Source organism: Pristiophorus japonicus, chromosome 7 (assembly GCF_044704955.1).
Source record: "Pristiophorus japonicus isolate sPriJap1 chromosome 7, sPriJap1.hap1, whole genome shotgun sequence".
NCBI lineage: Eukaryota > Metazoa > Chordata > Chondrichthyes > Pristiophoridae > Pristiophorus > Pristiophorus japonicus.
This window is the reverse complement of record NC_091983.1, coordinates 137,362,500-137,384,621: the sequence shown is the minus strand read 5'-3', so window position 1 is coordinate 137,384,621 and position 22,122 is coordinate 137,362,500. Positions and strand designations below refer to the sequence as shown.

The 22,122-nt window shown below is 45.9% G+C and overlaps 1 protein-coding gene across 1 annotated transcript in view; it reads right to left on the bottom strand.

Moving 5' to 3' along the window:
- The window catches only part of nt5dc1 (5'-nucleotidase domain containing 1), a 796,921-nt gene that overhangs the window by 53,772 nt on the left and 721,027 nt on the right, over window positions 1–22,122 (bottom strand). Inside the window, exons 10-11 of the mRNA XM_070885335.1 lie at window positions 10,847–11,011; window positions 1,517–1,685 (exon numbers count right to left, since the gene is read on the bottom strand). Coding sequence (XP_070741436.1) covers window positions 1,517–1,685; window positions 10,847–11,011 — 334 coding nt within the window. The remainder of the gene's footprint in view (window positions 1–1,516; window positions 1,686–10,846; window positions 11,012–22,122) is intronic.

Sequence of the window (22,122 nt, the reverse complement as noted above, 5' to 3'; positions counted from 1 at the left end):
CACACCTTGACCACAGGGGGTGAACTTGTGGGAGACACTCCTCACCTGGTCATCCAGGTATATAAAGGGAGGTCCCACGCAGGGTCATCACTTCTTGGTCCTGTGAATAAAGGTTCAGGTCATGGAGTGACCTTGTCCATAGAATGTGCCTCGTGTGGATTTGTGGTATTGTGTAAGGACTTTACAGTTACTCTACTCTCTTCCTTTTTGTTTGTTTTTGAACTATTATTTGTACTACAGTTTCTACCTGAGCCCTCCCCCATTTACCTGTTTAAAGTCCTTGTGACTGCATATTTATCCTTTCCGTTAGGACCTTGGTCCGAGAACGGTTCAGGTGAAGCCCATCCCAATGGTACAGTTCCTTCTTGTCGCAATACTGGTGCCAGTGCCCAATGAAATGGAACCCATCATTTCCACACCATTCCTTCAGCCAGGTGTTCACCTCCTTAATCCACTTATGCCTACATCAATTTGCAGATGGCTCAGGCAATAATCACGAGATTATAACCTTTGAGGTCCTGTTCTTTAATTTAGCTCCTAGTACTCCCGAAACAGGACCTCTTGCCTACTTTTTCCTATGTTGCTGGTCCTAACATGGACCACAACGACTGATCCTCCCCCTCCCTCTCCAATATACTTTCAAGCTGGTCAGAGATGTCCCTCACCCTGGCACCAGATAGGCAACACACCATGTGGGACTGTCGATCCTGCTTACACAGGATGCTATCTGTCTAATTATTGAATTTTCGCCCTCTATCAATTTCTTGTTCATCCTTTGCTGATTTGTAAAACCTCCCAATCCTCAGGCTTACTACTCATTTTGGAAACAATGTATACCTTTTCTTTTAATCTAATATTATCCTTAAATTCTCGAGTTAGCTATGGTTGGACCACTTTTCCCATTGAGTTTTTATTCCTCAAAGGAATGTTCGTTGAGAATTATGAATTATTTCTTGCAATCTTCATCATTGCTTATCTACCATCATATCTTTTAATCTAATTTCCCAATCTACCATAGCCAACTCAGTCCTCATACCGACGTAATTGGCTTTGTTTAAATTTAAGACCATAGTTTTGGATTTACCACTTCACTCTCAAACTCAATATGAAATTCGATCATATTGTGATCACTCTTCCCCAGGAGATCCTTTAAATAAATGATTACGAATTAAACCTGTCTCATCACACAATACTAGATCTAAAATATCGTGTTCCCGAGTTGGTTCCTCGACATATTGTTACAGGAAACTGTCTCGAATGCATTCCAGGAACTCGTCCTCCAAATTACTTTTGCCAATTTGGTTTGCCCGGTATATATGAAGATTAAAGTTCCCCATGATTATTGCATTAACCTCTATACATACTCCTCTAATTTGATGATTATACTCTGTTGAACGCTGTACCTACTGTTAGGGGCCCTAAAACCACTCCCACCAGTGTTTTCTGTTCTTTGTTGTTCCTTAGCTCCACTCGTATTGATTCTACAATGACCTGTTGTTAATATTTTCTTTCTTACCTGCTATAGCCTGCAGGCTAGGAATAGCAATGGTGCTGTAAGTGTTAATGTTGTTGCTGCACCATGTGTGCACCTGGGTTTCACCTTCACCCTCCAACCCTGTGACACCATCCACAAAATAGGAGCCCCATTGTTCTGACACTACTGGCCACATCTTCTGCCTCTGGCCCTGGAAAAAAGGAAGGAGACATATCAAAGGATGAGTAAGTCACAAGATGATAAAGTATGATTGTCATATTTTGAGATCTATTGATCTTTTTTTAACCACAGAAAAACATTGGAAAATGGCTTAGTTAAATGCTGTGCTTTGAAGTATAGTGTATCCATGCAGGTTGAAAAAGCATGGGGTCTGAGACAATAGGTAGTTAAGATACTAATGTACTAGCTTTGAAGTTGTTTCCAACAGACTGTAAATAATAAACAAGACCATAGTGGTAATGACTATACACTGAATATATAATATATATGATGAATATATTTAGAGAATTAGATGTTATTTTGTTTACGCCAAGCAAAACAACACTGATTTGGGGATGTGCATAATGCTTATTATTTTTGTATTACTATATGATGACAAGTTGTATTGACTGAATAAGTGAGTATAATGCTAACTGTTGCTCCATATGTTCACTCTGAAAGGACTCTGCACCGATTCGGGGGATGTCTATCCGGGATGACTTGCCAAAGGGACCCGAGGACGTGGAACCGGCTGAAGGGACTCCGAGGCCGGCGCTCAATCCGCCGAAGGGACCGAGGCCGGCGCTCAATCCGGCGAAGGGACCGAAGCCGGCGCTGAACCGACTGAAGGGACCGAGGCCGGCGCTCAATCCGCCGAAGGGACCGAGGCCGGCGCTCAATCCGCCGAAGGGACTCCGAGGCCGGCGCTGAACCGACTGAAGGGACCGAGGCCGGCGCTCAATCCGCCGAAGGGACTCCGAGGCCGGCGCTGAACCGACTGAAGGGACCGAGGCCGGCGCTCAATCCGCCGAAGGGACCGAAGCCGGCGCTGAACCGACTGAAGGGACCGAGGCCGGCGCTCAATCCGCCGAAGGGACTCCGAGGCCGGCGCTCAATCCGCCGAAGGGACTCCGAGGCCGGCGCTGAACCGACTGAAGGGACTCCGAGGCCGGCGCTCAATCCGCCGAAGGGACTCCGAGGCCGGCGCTCAATCCGCCGAAGGGACCGAGGCCGGCGCTGAACCGACTGAAGGGATCGAAGCCGGCGCTCAATCCGCCGAAGGGACTCCGAGGCCGGCGCTCAATCCGCCGAAGGGACTCCGAGGCCGGCGCTCAATCCGCCGAAGGGACTCCGAGGCCGGCGCTGAACCGACTGAAGGGACCGAAGCCGGTGCTCAATCCGCCGAAGGGACCGAGGCCGGCGCTGAACCGACTGAAGGGACCGAGGCCGGCGCTCAATCCGCCGAAGGGACTCCGAGGCCGGCGCTCAATCCGCCGAAGGGACTCTGAGGCTGGCGCTCAATCCGCCGAAGGGACCGAGGCCGGCGCTCAATCCGCCGAAGGGACTCTGAGGCTGGCGCTCAATCCGCCGAAGGGACCGAGACTGGCGCTCAATCCGCCGAAGGGACCGAGGCCGGCGCTCAATCCGCCGAAGGGACCGAGGCCGGCGCTCAATCCGCCGAAGGGACTCCGAAGCCGGCGCTGAACCGACTGAAGGGACTCCGAGGCCGGCGCTGAACCGACTGAAGGGACCGAGGCGTGGCGTCATCGTATACCCCCAACCAACTTTTAATTAATTTTTAAACTTTTAACCAACTTTTAAACTTATTAAACAATTTGAGAGAACTTTTAAAACTTGCAGAACGCCGCCTTCATGGAGTCGGCTTTGCCGTCAAGAATGAGCTGGTCGACCGCCTCAAAGACTCCCCCCGTGGGGTTAACGAACGCCTCATGACTCTCTGCATCACCCAATCTCGGAAGCAATGTGCCACAGTCAGCAGTGCGTACACCCCTACACTCGATGCAATGGATGAGGCGAAAGAGGGATTTTATTCCAACCTCGAGACATCCTTGTCCCACGTCTCCACAGGCGACAAATTGATCCTACTGGGTGATTTTAATGCCAGGGTTGGCAAAGACACAGCCCTCTGGGGAGGTGTGATTGGCAGAGAGGGGGTAGGGAAAGCCAACTCCAGTGGTACCCCACTCCTGACAAAATGTCTAGAACATGAACTCATCACCAACACCCTGTTCCGCCAGAAGGACAAATACAAGGCATCGTGGCAACACCCTCACTCCAAACACTGGTACCTGCTTGACTATGTCATCGTCCGAGCCAGGGATCGCAAGGATGTGCGCATCACAGGAGTTGACGACTGCTGGACGGACCACCGCCTAATCCGATCCATCATCAACATTAACATTGCCCCAAAGCAGAGGGGACAGCAGAAGCAGTTCCGCAAAAAAGTTAATGCGGGGCACTTAGAGACCCAGCTAAGAGAGCCCTATACAGCCAGTGCCTCACAGCCAATCTGGCGTGCCTTGATGACCCTGAGATGCTGAATGCCCACAGTGCTTGGTCTGCCCTCCAGGCCTCTATAATCAGTGCCTGTGAAGAGACACTTGGTCACTCAACCAGAAAACATCAGGACTGGTTTGATGAAAATGATCAGGAGATCGAAGAACTAATAGATCGCAGGCGCAAAGCATTTCTGAGCCTCAAGCAACAGCCCAACTCGGGAGCTGCAAAACAATATTACAGACGGCTCAAGGCTCAGGACCAACAAAAAACTCGGGACCTAAAGAACAGGTGGTGGATGGAGAAAGCACAGGAGATGCAACAACTGGCCGACAGCCACGATATGCGAGTTTTTTTTCGCTGCAGTCAAGGCCATCTACGGTCCAAACTCCCAAGGCCCCACCCCACTGCTGGCCAAGAACGGGGAAACACTCATCAAGGACACCGAGGCTGTCAGGGCCCAATGGAAGGAGCACTTTGAAGATCTTCTCAATTGAGACTCTGCCTTTGACTCGAGTGTTCTCGATTCCATCCCGCAGCATGCGACCCACCATCAACTCAGTGAAACTCCAACATTGCACGAGGTTGGCAAAGCCATAAAACAGCTGAAGAATAACAAGGCTATGGGTGCAGATGGAATCCCTGCTGAGGCGTTAAAATATGGCGGAGAGGCGCTGTTGGTGCGGATACATGACCTCATCTCTCTCATCTGGAGGGAGGAGAGCATGCCGGGAGATCTGAGAAATGCAGTGATTGTGACCATTTTTAAAAAGGGGGACAAGTCCGACTGCAGCAACTACAGGGGAATCTCCCTGTTTTCAGCCACTGGGAAAGTTGTCACTGAAGTTCTCCTCAATCGTCTTCTCCCTGTGGCCGAGGAGCTCCTCCCAGAGTCACAGTGCGGATTTCGTCCCCTATGGGGCACAACAGACATGATCTTTGCAGTGCGCCAGTTGCAGGAAAAATGCAGGGAGCAGCGCCAGCCCTTATACATGGCCTTTTTCGATCTTACAAAGGCCTTTGACACTGTCAACTGTGAGAGTCTATGGAGCAACCTCCTCCGTTTAGGATGCCCCCAAAGGTTTGTCAACATCCTTCACCTGCTTCACGATGACATGCAGGCTGTGATCCTTACCAACGGATCCATTACGGACCCAATCCACGTCCGGACCGGGGTCAAACATGGCTGCGTTATCGCTCCAACCCTCTTCTCAATCTTCCTCTCCGCTATGCTCCACCTCACAATCAACAAGCTCCCCGCTGGAGTGGAATTAAACTGCAGAACCAGTGGGAAGTTGTTTAACCTACGCCGCTTCCAGGCCAGGTCCAAGATCACCCCAACCTTTGTCGTTGAGCTGCAATATGCGGACGACGCCTGCGTCTGCACATTCAGAGGCTGAATTCCAGGATATAGTCAATGTATTCACTGTGGCATATGTGAGCATGGGCCTTACGCTTAACATCCATAAGACAAAGGTCCTCCACCAGCCTGTCACCGCCGCACAGCACTGCCCTCCAATCATCAAGATCCATGGCGCGGCCCTGGACAATGTGGACCATTTCCCATACCTCGGGAGCCTCTTATCAACAAAGGCCGACATTGATGCGGAGATTCAATATCGCCTCCAGTGTGCCAGTGCAGCCTTCGACCGTCTGAGGAAAAGAGCGTTTGAAAACCAGGCCCTCAAATCTACCACCAAACTCATGGTCTACAAGTCTGTAATAATACTCACCCTCCTGTATGGATCTGAGGCATGGATGATGTATAGAAGGCACCTCAAGTCGCTGGAGATATATCACCAACGATCCGCAAGATCCTGCAAATCCCCTGGGAGGACAGGCGCACCAACATCAGTGCCCTCGACCAGGCTAACATCCCCAGTATTGAAGCACTGACCACACTCGATCAGCTTCGCTGGGCAGGCCACATAGTACGCATGCCCGATACGAGACTCCCTACGCAAATGCTTTATGCGGAGCAACTTCATGGTAAACGAGCCAAAGGAGGACAGCGGAAACGTTGTAAGGACACCCTCAAAGTCTCGCTGGTAAAGTGCGACATCACCACTGACACCTGGGAGACCGAGGTGGAGAAAGTCCATCCGGGAGGGCGTTGAGCTCTTCGAGTCTCAATGCAAAGAGCGTGAAGAGGCCAAGCGCAGGCAGCGGAAGGAGCGCGCGGCAAACCAGCCCCACCGACACCTTCCCTCGACGAATGTCTGTCCCACCTGTGACAGGGTCTGTGGCTCTCGTATCGGACTGTTTAGCCATCAAAGAACTCACTTCGGGAGTGGAAGCAAGTCCTCCTCAATTCCGAGGGCCTGCCTATGAATCTGAATGATGATGTTCACTTGATGTAAAATGAAGCAGATTCGCATCAAGCTGATCCACCTTTGGGGAGACTGAAGAAGTGGACATGCCACAAATGTGACTCTTCATTTGATGTAACAGGAGGATACGATTGTTACACTCCTGGTGCTATCATACAACCAGACATAGGGCAGTGTGAGTCTACTGCCATTAAAGTAAGATGTTTAGACTGCTTACAGGACCGATATGCCACTGACCCTGAAATGGTAGCTACGGCCGACCTGAATTTGTAACAAAGACCTTCTGTGCTGTATGATTCCATATTGTGTTTAAATGATGCAAAACCATGAATCCGCAGCTTAACCAATTTACACTATTAAATTAATAAAGTTTAATACATCTAAAAGAAAAAGAAAAGCTTACCTGAAACTTACCTGAGAACCATCTAGAAATACAAGAGCTTGGAACAGTATAAGCTAATGTTGAGAGGCCTGGCATTTACTTAATACCAAGTATGGAAATCTAAACAAAGTTTACAATTTAAAAGCAATTATCAGTTTAAAAGCATTTCTAGGTGTTACATCCAGCTATCCAGAATAGAACTGTGGCATAGGAAGTGCAGCAAACAGGAAGTGCATGTTGGATGCAAAACTTTTAATAATATTGGTTATCTTTGACTCGGACTAGTTATGGAATGCATTTGTTATATTATTACCTCTGTTTCCAGAAGGGTATGGGTGCCCATTTCTGGACTTGCAGATGAACTTTGAACCAGGGAATGAGCACTTATTTCTCAAAGATAGGTACTGATGAAGAAAACAATTCTTGATTGGGACAAAAATCAACAAAGAAAGCAGTCTGTATCCAGAGCTTGTCACTTATGGGTAGGACTTAGCTAGTGGAAAATTTGGTGCCTGGCATACCAAATGCTTTAAAAAGGAACTGTTTTCCAGTAGGGAGGCAACACCTCTAGGACAGGATTGCTAAGGAGAGAACACTGAAAAGAGAGCCAAAAAAAGTACCATTAAATGTAATTTTAAATATTATGACAGCATGTACCAATGCAATTTTTTTTTCTAAAGGCGAGGCATTAACTTGGGTCTACCTATGTTACAAATCATTCTTACCAAAGGAATGACGTGTCAACAGGCCTCTGGCAAAGGTGCCCTGGAGAAACCCTAAATCATTGCAAATGGATCTCTTCTGAACAACTTTACAAAAATGGTGCCATACAAAATGGACTGTTTGCATGTACTATTCTTCTAATAGGACCTAAACATTTAATGCAGTAAGGTCATTTGCGAGATGTCTGAATATTTTATGAGTATTGCATGAGTAACAATAATTTAAGAATTATTAATTAAAAAAACAACCAGCATTTTAATATGGTACTTTTACGCAACAAGTAAATGAATATTTAAAAGTGATGGGTGTTAAAGTTGTGTGTTTTAGTATGGAATAGGAGTTCAGTGTAACATTATACAGCAATTTACAGACAGGTCTCAAATTGTTAGCTCAGCGTATGTGGGATTTTCCTTGTGGCACTACTCAGCAGGAAACATATAAAGGTATTTAAAGTATGCCACTGAAAATAATGGAGACTTCAACTGTGTCCCACTAAGTAGGGATAAATGAAGTTAAATCCATAAAAGAAACTATTTGAACAAACTCACCGGGCCTCTTAAAGAAGTCAATTTGTTAACTCTCTGAAAAGTTTAAGAAACTGATCTGTCAAATGCTTATACTTCCTAATGAATGACATTAGCTGTATATACCATCATTTTTCTTTGTAAGTCATCCTATCACATATATAAACAGAAGTGGTTTAATGGCAATCAGTGATGTACTGACATACTGACATCGCTACATTGCTAAATAAACGGTGCTGAAAATGTATTAATTTTCATATTTATTTTAACTCTGAGTCTGCCAGCAGGTTCAAGGGAAAACATATTTCCCTGGACCATTCTTTGGTTAAGCTCTTGGCTCATATATTGTGACATGGAAACAAAAATGAATAAAGTTATAAATTGATATATTATAGTTACTTAAAAACGTTGCTACAGGTGTGTTACCCTAAACATCTAAAATAAACATCCAAAGCACTTCTTTCACCCTGTTATCTTTTTAACCTCTTCTACCCATTCATTGGATGGGTACAGAACAGTGAGATGTAGCAACAGAAGTTTTTGAGCTAAATTTTCCAATTGACATTATTTTAACACTAGCGCTGACCTGTTTAAAATGCATGCATTAACCCTGGTGTTACAATAATGCTGATCAGAACATCTAGGCTAGTGTTTTCATAGGAAATTTCTAGATCCATGATTTAAATACCAGCAGCTCTTGTGGCACAGTTAAGGACAGTGGACTGACTGCCTGTTCACATTTCTCTAATATTGTACTGCTGAACCCTGGCATGGATCACACTGATCACATCCAGTTCTGGCAGGGATCACACTGACCATTTCTAATTCACTGGTCTGCATGACGTTTTATTGTACTGCCCAGGAGCAGAAGATGAACTTTTCCGTAGTCTGTCAGCCAAACAATGGTTGCACTCCATAAATTGTTCTCAAGTATTTCTTTTACTGCCAATGTTGGGCTATGTGGTCTGTAATTCCCTAGTCCACGTGTCATTCCTTTCAGAACACCAGAATAATATTCTCTATATCCTTCAGTTCTCTGCTATCCTGTGTTACTGTTGTAATATTGTATTGTTGGACAGCAATTGAGTTTGTAGAATACTGATGTTGCTGACTAACAAGCAGGGCAGAGCTATTGTGAGACTGGCACTCTTCCAGTGCTTTAAGTTAAGAAATCAAGAAAGAGACTAAGAACATAAGAAATAGGAGCAGGAGTAGGCCATTGGGCCCCTCGAGCCTGCTCCGCCATTCAATAAGATCATGGCTGATCTGATCATGAACTCTGCTCCACTTCCCTGCCCGCTCCCCATAACCCTTTACTCCCTTATCGCTCAAAAATCTGTTCAACTCTGCCTTAAATATTTTCAGTGACCCAGCCTCCACAGCTCTCTGGGGCAGAGAATTCCATAGATTTACAACCCTCTGAGAGAAGAAATTCCTCCTCATCTCAGTTTTAAATGGCTGACCCCTTATTCTGAGTCTATGTACTCAAGTTTTAGTCTCCTCTATGAGTGGAAATATCCTCTCTGCACCCACCTTGTCAAGCCCCCTCATTATCTTATATGTTTCAATAAGATCACCTCTCATTCTTCTGCACTCCAATGAGTATAGGCTCAACCTACTCAACCAATCCTCATAAGTCAACCCCCTTATCTTCAGAATACACCTCAGAAAAAAGAAAAACACACAGATATATCAGTGGGCAGACACTTCTCCAGGATGGATGTTCTCAGGTAACTTTGTAAGGTGAAATTCTTGGCGTGGTGCCCTGCTTACTTAGTGCTGATCAGAGAATCGGGTACGGATATTCATGGCATTGTTAATTTTCCGATCATTCAGTTTGTATTACTTTTTTTTGTTGTCATTCTGTGATACTGTTCTTGACAATGATTTGGACATTGTGCAATTGTATCCATTTTTGTCCAGTGTAAGAAAAACTTAATTTCTATGACTAGCATAATACTGTCCTGAATGCTGTTGGCCACACCTTGATATTCAAGTTAGGCCTCATAAAGCTGCCAAAGAAGCTACAGTACTATTTTCCCATTGGATTAATATGACTCGAAGCAATATACAGATATGAGAAAATAGCTTAATTAGCTGAGACCCGTCTTACAAATATGGCAGACATTATTTAGGGGATAAGTGGGGTAGAAGATCAGGAAATGTTTGCAGTATTAAGTAAATTCCAGTTCCTGTTTTTGTGGCTCTGGTATTTATTAAAAAAAAGATAAAGCATCTTTTGAAGAACCTCAATGAATCAAATTTTGACAAGGCACCTGCACATACCCTCGAGTCCTCAAGAAAATTATAGAAGAAATATGTCGGCATCTGCCTAATATTTCTACGTGTCTCATAAATCCATGATACAGGGGAACAGGAGGTTAGAGGATGCAGTTCTTATGTTACAATGGGTTAGCATAAAGTCCATGATAGAGAAAATTGTTCAAGGTCTGTAAAAGGAATGGGATGATGGTCCAAATATTTTTTCCTTCAAACATGCTTTCTTATGTTCTTGTATCTTTCACACAGCTACTGTATTAAGAAATAATTTAATTAACTCAGTTTTAACAGCTAGCATTGTGGACATTAAAATTTTTTGTCATTGCACAATGACTTTCAATGAATGTAACATAATCACTACAACCTTACCAACAACTGGTAGTAATCAACTGCTGGTTATCAAGAATTAATATCAGGATAAATTATAATTCTTTGTCAGAGTAAGCATTTTAAGAGCTGGCTGTAGCAAAGTTTGTCGAATCACCATTTACATTTGCTGCAACTGAGAAGAAGGATAAACATTGTACCTTTTTTTAATCTTCAAATGCGAACTTTAGGCCTTTTTTAATTTATTTGTCCAAACTGATTATAATAAGCAGTTGGTATGAACACTTACTTCATATTTTCCTTTCTTCTCCAACGGCTCAGAGTCTTTTCTATCTGTTGTAACTTGTTGGCTGGCTTCAACTTCCAGCTCTTCCAGCACTAGGACTGTTTCACAATTGTTGTAGCTGTGGGCAGGAAATATATCCGAGCGCATACTGTCACCAAAGTAAACGACCTGTAGGTTAAATGCCAGACATCACTCAGAGTTCTCTCAAGACTAAGACCAGACCAAAGGCTGAGGTCAAAGACATTTATAAAATGTAAATATAGAGAGAGAAGAAAACAAAAAGGCACTTATTTTCAGATTACTGGTCAAGACACACAAAGTCACCCTTTCGAATAGAAGAGTGGGCAGTTTTCAACAGCTTGTCATGAAGATGACCTTTGTGGCCAGTTAATGTTTATTCCTGAAAGATTTTTCTGCAGTTGTACAAGAAGCTTCAATAAAAAAAAGTCCTACATTCCAGCCATACAAATTAATATGCTGTTAATCAAGATTCAAAAAATGACTATCGACCAAATATGTGAATACAACACATTTATGAAGTTAATACTTTATTTTCTTATTTTCCTGTTACTGAGTGCAAATTAACTTAACAGGCATTGCAATAAAATAAGGTATTTGGTAAAACTTTTCATAAACTCTAAATTATTGTGGCACTGGAATTGGCAAAAGGGAAACAGCACTTCTTTTAGTTATCACAAAAGCAAGTTTGTGATTACTTGATAAAGACAATAGTTGGGTGCAGGCCCAATTATGGTAAAAAAGTTAAAACAAAAAGTTTAAACAAAAAGAACTTCTGCATTTTGAAAAGATGAGAGTCCTAACTCACCCAAACAATGAGAAAGTGCATTCACACCATGGCACACACAAAAAATAATGGACTAAAAATTGCTGTCAAAATAACAGCGAGGCGAAGAGCACTTGCTGTAATTTATGTGCAAATGCCACGGCAACTTCAGACAAGGGCAGATGCGTGATTCAATACAGAAATCTAAAAGTTACTGTCTGAAATGTACTGCTCCGCCATTAGCTTTGCAAAAATGGCATCCAGTGGTCTGGCTCCCCATTCAAATGCATTGAGCAATGTGAAGTTCTTGCATTTGCACAGTAGATACAAAGTAAAATCACCGCAGAAAGTTAGAGTTTGTCCATTTTAGTCCAAGCACCCTTTTAATGGCGTGATGAGTGTTGTTTGTCTCTTTTTTCTCTCTCTTTTAATCCAATCTTTCTTTCCCTCTCAATGGGCCCAAGTTTCCACACGCGCCTAGAACGGCGCAGTCCCAACCTGGACGCCCGTTTTTCGCGCCACAAAGTGTGCCTAAAAAATCCTCCGTGTTCTCCACTTCCTTGCAGGTCCTCTGGCTCTCGGCACAGCACAGCAGGAGCTGTAGGGGGGCGGAGCCAGGTCTCTGCGCTGAAAACAGTGCCAGGACCTCTGCACATGCGTGCTACAGTGGGCGCGCATGTTCAGTAGCTCCAGGCACCGAACTGTGTGGGAGGGGCCCGAAGCACGCAGCCCCTAGCCCTGGCTGAATGGCCTCACTGCCAGCTCCTGCTTCCCCCCCGCCCCCGCAACCAGACCCGACACCCGCTCCCCGCCCCCCCCTGCCTCCGGACCAGACCCGACCCGCGCTCCCCCCCCCCGACTGGATCCGACCCGACTCCCGCTCCCGGACTGGATCGGATACGACCTGACCTCCCTCCCTCGCCCACTCTCTCTCCCTCCCTTCCTCTCTCCCCTCCCTCTCCCTCCTTCCCCCCCTCTCTCTCCCTCCCTTCCCCCGACCCGAACCGAACCGAACCTCCCCGACCCGACCCAACGCCACCTACCTGTAAATCTGGTGCTGGGGACGGGCCCTGCCTGACGTCTCGGGCCGACCCGTTCAGCCTTCGGTCCCGAAAGGCCTGCCTGAAGCACTTTCACACAGGTAGGAAGATGGTTTATTTAATCTTTTCTTTGCTTATAAATGTTTATTCAGGTTGGATTTATTTGTATAATATTTATAGAAGTATAAATAAGGATTTATTGTAGAATTTAATGACTTCCCTTCCCCCTCCCTCCTCGTTCTGGATGCCTAATTTTTTCAGTTCTACAAAAATCTTCACTTGCTCCATTCTACTTTAGTTTGGAGTACGTTTTCACTGTGGAAACTTTCAAATCAGGCGTCAGTGGCCGGACACGCCCCCTTTTGAAGAAAAAATTCTGTTCCAAAGTAGAACTGTTCTACCTGACTAGAACTGCAGAAAAAAAAATGTGGAGAATTGCGATTTCTAAGATATTCCGTTCTCCACCAGTTGCTCCTAAAAATCAGGCGCAAATCATGTGGAAACTTGGGCCCTTTATTTCTCTTTCTAATTTGACATTGAATTCACCCTTTCTAACTTACACTTCCTTGTTCAGACCTTGTGCTGTTCATTTCACAATTCTTCAATCTGATTGGTTAAAGAGATACACAGTTGCTTTCCCTGTTCATACAGGTCCCAGATGCCCTGTAGAGAGCGTCTCGCCATTTCAATACCATTATAAGCCACTTCCAACAACTTCCAGTGCAAAATATCATTGACATTAAATGGGCAAGGGCAAGTCTAACGAACAGTGAGCCCCGTTCATTGGCTTGCCAGAGCAATGCTTTGGCCAATATGGTCAAGGAAGATTGCAAGTTCAATAGACCCTTGGCTACTGTTGCAGCACAATGCCTCCTGGGACCCTAAAGCACCATGAGAAAATTCAAACTACCAATTATTATTGTTGTTGCAGCTGTGTCTTCCCGATTACAAAATCTCAAATCATACTGAGAACAAAAGTTTAGATTCCAAGACCCTGCGTTGAAGATATAATTCAGACCCAAAAGCAGTGAAGGCGTTGCCATATATTAAAAGGGTTTCTTAATTCGATGCTTATAATGGTGCAGAAATAAGGCTACCGACCTGCTTGGCAAGTCTACCTACTGCTTGATATTAAAAATGATAGGAATATATGCTGAAATCCTAGTGGATGTGTTTACAAAATTTACTGGAATATCTCAGATGCAGCAGGGAACTGGACTTCATATCAAGGTGGCTATGCCCTGGAACCCATGTTCCAACAGAGAAATCCATTCGTACATGTTGCCAGGAGGTTTTAAACATCACTTTATAATCAGCAACATTAAACAAGATCTTTTTGTTACAATTAGTACCAACAGAATCCAACATTTGTTATTGAAAACAATGTTATTTCTGTACCTACAACAACAACTTGCATTTATATAGCACCTTTAAATTAAGAAAATATCTCACACAATTAAGCTGCGAGGGCATGCAGCACTCTGCAGCTCCCACGCAGCCAGCTCACCGGCTTTTAAATAGGAAAACCGCACATACATGGTATTTTGAATGGGTCGCGCACCCAAAAAAAATTAAAGGGAACATTGGTCCAAAGGTGCTTCACAGGAGCATAATCAGACAGAAATTGATAGGTTGTCAAAGAAGGAGATATTAGGACGGGTGACTAAAAACACAGTTCAAGGAATGGTTGATAAAGAACATAAAGCAGACTTCATTGAGAGCAGTGTTCCCACAGCCTATAGCTCCACTTATTTACATTACACTGATAAGCCAAAGTATGAATTCATATTTTTAGTTCACATACATTTCAGTGTTATAAGACTAAGCAGCACAGCATTATATTAACTATTGACTTGGCAACAACTGCAGCATGTTTTCTGCTATTTATATAATTTATTTGGCACAGTGTAGGCACTCTCACCTCTGAGTCAGAAGGTCGTGGTTTCTTGCCCCACTCTAGAGACCCCGCTGGAGTGGAACTAAACTACAGAACCAGTGGGAAGCTGTTCAACCTTTGTCGCCTCCAGGCCAGGTTCAAGATCACCCCAACCTCTGTCGTCAAGCTACAGTACGTGGACGCCTGCATCTGTACACATACGGAGGCTGAACTCCAGGACATAGTCGATGTATTTACTGAGGCGTACGAAAGCATGGGCCTTATGCTAAACATCAGCAAGACAAAGGTCCTCCACCAGCCTGTCCTCACATCACAGCACTGTCCCCCAGTCATCAAGATCCATGGCGCGGCCCTGGACAACGTGGACCACTTCCCATATCTCGGGAGCCTCCTATCAACAAGAGCAGGTAATGACGACGAGATCCACCACCGTCTCCAGTGCGCCAGTGCAGCCTTTGGCCGCCTGAGGAAAAGAGTGTTTGAAGACTAGGCCCTCAAAACTGCCACCAAGCTCATGGTCTACAGGGCTGTAGTAATACTCACCCTCCTGTATAGCTCAGGAACATGGACCATGTACAGTAGACACCTCAAGTCGCTGGAGAAATACCACCAACGATGTCTCCGCAAGATCCTACAAATCCCCTGGGAGGACAGACGCACCAACATTAGCGTCCTCGACCAGACCATCATCTCCAGCATTGAAGCACTGACCACACTTGGTCAGCTCCGCTGGGCAGGCCATATAGTTCGCATGCCAGACACGAGACTCCCGAAGCAAGTGCTCTACTCGGAACTCCTTCACGGCAAACGAGCCAAAGGTGGGCAGCGGAAACTTTACAAGGACACCCTCAAAGCCTCCCTGATAAAGTGCAACATCCCCACTGACATCTGGGAGATCCTGGCCAAAGACCGCCCTAAGTGGAGGAAGCACATCCGGGAAGGCGCCGAGCACCTCGAGTCTCGTCGCCGTGAGCATGCAGAAAGCAAGCGCAGGCAGCGGAAAGAGCGTGCGGCAAACCAGTCCCACCCATCCCTTCCCTCAACGACTATCTGCCCTATCTGTGACAAGAGACTGTGGTTCCCATATTGGACTGTACAGCCACCGAAGAACTCATGTTAAGGATGGAAGCAATTCCAAGGGACTGCCTATGATGATGATGATGAGACTTGAACAAATAATCTATGCTGACACTTTACTGTCAGAAGTGCCATCTTTCAGATGAAAAATTAAACCGAAGTCCCATCAGCTCTCTCAGGTGGTCAGAAATGGTATCATGGCATTATTCAAAGACGAGCAGGGGAGTTCTCCTGGTATCATTTATCCCTCAGCTAACACGACCAAAAACAGACCATCTGGTCATTTATCTCACTATTGTTTGCCGGACAAATTGGCTGTTGTGCTTACAACATTACAACAGTGACTACACATTAAAAGTACTTAATTAGCTGTGAAGTGGGTTTGGGACATCCTGAGGTTGCAAAACACTGCCAAATATCAGCAAATTCTATCTTTTAATTCTTGGAACTGCTTTCAGCCACGAGTGCATGTGCATCCACCCCTGCACAGCTCAGCGTTGTGTGACTCCTTAGGCTTCTTTTCTCTTTTGTTTGTTCCGCTGACCTTTTCTGGGCATGTTTCTCTTTCATCATAGAAATTCTGACCTGATGGCTTGCATCCTAGGGTCTTAAAAGAAGTCGCTGCAGAGATAGTGAGTGCATTGGTTGTAATCTACCAAAATTTCCTGGATTCTGGGGAGGTCCGTGTTATGTTCATAATAAAGTAATGTAACTGAGTACTGAAGACATGAGTAAGTGTGACCTTAGCTCCTTTATTCAAACTCCACAGTGCCCGTCCAGCACGGGAGGCCTGCTTATATACAATGCTCCCAAGGGATGCTGGGATCCCTTGGGACTCCAACAGGTATGCCCTCTGGTGGAAGTATGATACAGGTTACCTAGAGTTGCATACATAACATCACTCCCTCCCAAAGCCAATAGTACACTTATTTACAGGGTAAGACAATTGTCTCGGTACAAATGCAGGTGTGGGTGAGTTGGTTGGGCCTTCACTGGGCAGCTGGGCAGCTGGTCTTGCCGGGCTGCTGGGGATGGTGAGTTCAGTTTCGTGGTCAACCGTGATGTCGGTTGCCACTTGCGTGTGTGTTGGTGGTGTCCTCTTCGGGTTGCTCGTGGCTGTTTGTGAATCGCAGTTTGGTTTGGTCCAAATGCTTTCTGCAAGTTAGTCCATTAGCAAGTTTAACCTGAAACACCCTACTCCCTTCTTTGGCTATGACAGTGCCAGCAAGCCATTTGGGACCATGTTCAGAGGTGAGTACAAATACAGTGTCATTGACTTTAATATCGAGTGACAAATTTGCGCAATCATGGTACATGCTTTGTTGATGCCGCCTGTCCTCGACGTGATCATGGAGATCAGGGTGGGCAAGAGAGAGCCTTGTTTTGAGAGCCCTTTTCCTGAGCAGCTCGGCTGGGGAAACCCCAGTGAGTGAGTGGGGTCTGGTGCGGTAGCTGAGCAGGACTTGGGACAGGCGAGTCTGCAGGGAGCCTTCTGACATGCGTTTCAAGCTTTGCTTGATGGTTTAGACTGCCCGTTCTGTCTGGCCGTTGGATGCGGGCTTGAACGGGGCAGATGTGATGTGCTTGATCCCATTGCGGGTCATGAATTCCTTGAATGAAGCACGGCCCATTGTCGCTGACAAGGACATCAGGCAGGCCTTGGGTGGCGAACATGGCTCATAGGCTTTCGATGGTGGCAGTGGACGTGCTTACAGACATTATTACACATTCAATCCATTTTGAATAAGCATCCACAACAACCAACAACATTTTGCCTAGAAACGGGCCCGCAAAGTCAACGTGGATCCTAGACCACGGTTTGGAGGGCCATGACCATAAACTTAGCGGTGCCTCCCTGGGTGCATTGCTCAGTTAAGAGCAAGTATTGCATTGGCGCACGCACGACTCCAAATCTGAGTCGATGCCAGGCCACCACACATGGGATCAGGCTATAGCTTTCATCATTACTATGTCTGGGTGGGTACTGTGTAGGTCGCGTATGAACGTTTCCCTGCCTTTCTTAGGCAAAATCACGCAATTACCCCACAAAAGACAGTCTGCCTGTATGGACATTTCATCTTTGCGCCGCTGGAACGGCTTGATCTCTTCATGCATCTCCGCTGGGACACTGGACCAGCTCCCATGGAGGACACAGTTTTTTTTATAAGGGACAGTAAAGGTTCCTGGCTGGTCCAGGTCCTGATCTGGTGGGCCATAACGGGTGACTTTTCATTTTCAAATGCATCCATCACCAAGAGCAAGTCTGCAGGCTGTGCCATTTCCACCCCAGTGGTGGGCAATGGTAGCCGACGCAGCTCTCTGTGCCTGGTCTATGGCGGATTACATCGTTATATGCAGACAGCATGAGCGCCCATCTTTGGATGCGGGCAGAGGCATTGGTATTAATCCCTTTGCTCTCTGAGAAGAGCGATATGAGTAGCTTATGGTCAGTTTCTAACTCAAACTTGAGACCAAACAAGATACTGGTGCATTTTTTTCACCCTGTAAACGGATGGCAGAGCTTCTTTTTCAATCATGCTGTAGGCCCTTTCGGTGTTGGACAAACTCCTGGACGCATAAGCGACTGGTTGCAATGTTCCCGATTCATTTGCTTGTTGTAACACACACCCGACCCCGTACGAAGACTCATCGCAAGCTAGAACAACATTTACGTGGGTTATACAGAACAAGCAGTTTGTTGGAACATAACAGATTTCTGGCTTTTTCAAAAGCAGCCTTTTGTGATTTCCCCCATACCCAGTCATCTCCCTTGCGTAGCAGCCTATGTAGGGGTTCTAGCAAGGTGCTTAACCCGGGTAGGGAATTACCAAAATAGTTGAGGAGTCCCAGCAACAACCGCAGCTCCGTCACGTTCTGTGGTCTCGGCGCGTTCTTGATGGCCTCCGTCTTGGCGTCGGTGGGTCTGATGCTGTCTGCCACGATTCTTCTCCCTAAGAACTCGACCTCTGGCGCTAGGAAAACACACTTCGAGTGTTTCAACCAGAGTCCCACGCGATCTAGCCAACATAGAACCTCTTCCAGGTTCTTCAAGTGTTCGATGGTGTCCCGACCCGTGACCAGTATGTCGTCCTGGAAAACTACAGTGCGCGGATCCGACTATAGCAGGCTCTCCATGTTCCTTTGAAAAATTGTCGTGGCCGTTCGAATCACAAAAGGGCATCTATTGTAGATGAACAGACCTTTGTGCGTGTTGATGCAGGTGAGGCCTTTCGAAGATTCCGCCAGCTCCTGCGTCATATAGGCCGAGGTCAGGTCCAACTTGGTGAACATCTTCCCTCCTGCCAGCGTCGCAAATAGGTCGTCTGCCTTGGATAGCGGGTACTGGTCCTCTAACGAAAAATGGTTAATCGTTTCTTTATAGTCCCCACAAATTCTGACCGTACCATCGCCTTTGAAAACCGGAACAATCGGGCTGGCCCACTCGTTGAATTCCACTGGCGCGATGATGCCGTCTCGCTGCAACCTGTCCAGCTCAATTTCTGCTTTCTCTTGCATCATATATGGCTTGTGGTGCATGGGTCGTGTACTGGGAACCAAGTGGATCTGCACCTTCACCCCGAGAAACTTCCAATGCCTGGCTCAAACAACAATGGGAACTTGCTCAGAACCTGGGCACAAGAGGCATCGTCGATGGACGAGAGTGCCCGGATGTCGTCCCAGTTCCAGCGGTTTTTTCCCAGCCAGCTTCTGCCGAACAGTGTGGGGCCATCTCCTGGTACAATCCATAGTGGGAGTTCGTGCACTGCTCCATCATAGGAGACTTTTACTGCTGCGCTGCCAATTACAGGGATCAACTCTTTAGTGTAAGTTCTTAGCTTGGTATGAATGGGGCTAAGCTTGGGCCTGTGTGCCTTGTTGCACCACAACCTGTCAATGGCCTTTTTGCTCATAATAGACTGACTCGCACCCGTGCCCAGTTCCATGGATACTGAAATTCCGTCCAGTTCAACTTTTAGCATGATCGGTGGAGTTTTCGTGATGAGGGTGTGCACCCCGTACACTTCTGCCTCCTCAGTTCGAGTCTCTAATTCAGCCTGATCCGCCATGGATCGATCCTCCTCTGCAACGTGGTGGTTTGCAGGGTTTGCAGCTCATCTGCACATTCACTGGAGGCGTCCCATTGTTCCACAGCCTTTGCACACATAATGTTTGAAGCGGCATTGATGGGCTCGATGATCACCTCCACAGCGTCAACAAGGCGTTAACTGCCTCGCATTAATGTTTGATGGCGGACTCTGGGTCATCTGAGGTCGTGCAGCTGCAGGCGTGTACGTTCTGCCATATGCATTCCTGCCTGAAAACGATGTTACTTTATGTACAGTACTTGCCGAAACCTCTTTATGCTGCGAAATGTGTTTGGTGTTATTGCTGGTGGAGATAAATGCCTGTCGTTATGGCTTGCTCAGGTTCAGTGTTTCAACAGTCAATAGTTTGCGAAGAATAACCTCATGGCCAATGCCAAGCACAAAGAAGTCACATAACATTTGCTCAAGGATTCCATCGAATTCGCAATGTCTTGCAAGGCGTCTTAGTTCGGTGATGTAGCTCGCCACTTCCTGGCCTTCAGACCGTTGACATGCATAAAATCGATACCTTGCCATCAGAACGCTTTCCTTCGGATTTAGGTGCTCCCCGACCAGCGTACACAATTCTTCATACGATTTAGGAGCTAGAAGGTTCTTCATGAGGCCATAGGTTGTTGTTGCCCCACAGAAGATGAGGAGGATAGCCCTTCGTTTGGCAGCATTCTCATCCCCTTCCAGCTCGTTGGCCATGAAGTATTGGTCGAGTCGCTCCAAGAAGGCCTCCAAATTGTCCCCTTCTGAGAATTTCTCCAGGATACCAACAATTCTCTGCATTTTCGCGTGATTGTTCGTTACCTCGTCGCCAGTTGTTATGTTCATAATAAAGTAATGTAACTGAGTACTGTAGACATGAATAAGTGTGACCTTAGCTCCTTTATTCAAACTCCAGAACAGCATGAGAGACCTGCTTATATACAATGATCCCAAGGGATGCTGGGATCCCTTGGGACTCCAACAGGTGTGCCCTCTGGTGGCGGTAGGATACAGGTTACCTATGGTTGCATACATAACAGTCCCAGCAGATTGGAAAACATAACATAAGAAATGGGAGCAGGAGTAAGCCATTTCGCCCCTCGAGCCTGCTCCGCCATTTAATAAGATCATGGCTGATCTGATCATGGACTCAGTTCCACTTCCCTGCCCGTTCCCCATAACCCTTTATTCTCGATCGCTCAAAAGTCTGTCTAACTCCGCTTTAAATACATTCAATGACCCAGCCTCCACAGTTCTCTGGGGCAGAGAATTCTACAGATTTACCCTCAGAGAAGAAATTTCTCCTCAGCTCCGTTTTAAATGGGCAGCCCCTTATTCTGAGATTATGTCACCTAGTTTTAGTTTCCCCTATGAGTGGAACTATCCTCTCTGCATCCACCTTGTCGAGCCCCCTCATTATCTTATTTGTTTCGATAAGATCACCTCTCATTCTTCTGAACTCCAATGAGTATAGGCCCAACCTACTAAACCTATCTTCATACGACAAACCCCTTCATCTCAGGAATCAACCCTGTGAACCTTCTCTGAACAGCCTCCAATGCAAGTATATCCCTCCTTAAATACAGAGACCAAAACTACAGGTAATACTCTAGGTGTGGCCTCACCACTATCCTGTACAGTTGTAGCAGCACTTCTCAGTTTTTATACTCTATGCCCCTTGCTATAAAGGCAAACATTCCATTTGCTTTCCTGATTATTTGCTGTACCTGCATACTACCTTTTTGTGTTTCATGCACAAGGACCACCAGGTCCCTCTGTACTGCAGCACTTTGCAATTTTTCTCCATTTAAATAATAATTTGCTTTTCTTTTTTCTGCCGAAGTGGATGACCTCACAGTTTCCCACATTAATGGGCCCAAGTTTCGGCCTCAGTTGCTCCTGATTTTTCGGAGCAACTGGTGTAGAACGGAGTATCTTAGAAATTCAAATTCTCGGCATTTAGTTTGCTCCAGTTCTAGTCAGTTAGAACAGTTTCACTTTGGAACAGAATTTCTTTTTCAAAAGGGGGCGTGTCTGGCCACTTACGCCTGTTTTCAAAGTTTCGGCAGTGAAAAGTTACTCCAAACTAACTTAGAATGGAGTAAGTGAAGATTTTTGTACGATCGAAAAAACCTTGTCTACACTTTAGAAAATCAGGCGTAGGTTACAAATCAGGCGTAGGGAATGGGGGGGGGGGGTTATAAAGGGAAGTTTACAAACATAAAACACTTCAGTTTTACAAATAAAGAGCCATCATCAATAATAAATGATAAATACATCAATAAATCAACCAATAAATCAATCAAAAAAAATTAATAAGAAATCAATAAATAAAACATTTTCTACTTACCGACTGCAGCACCGGGAGCCCTCCAGCAGCGTGCTGGGATGCCCCCCGCCCC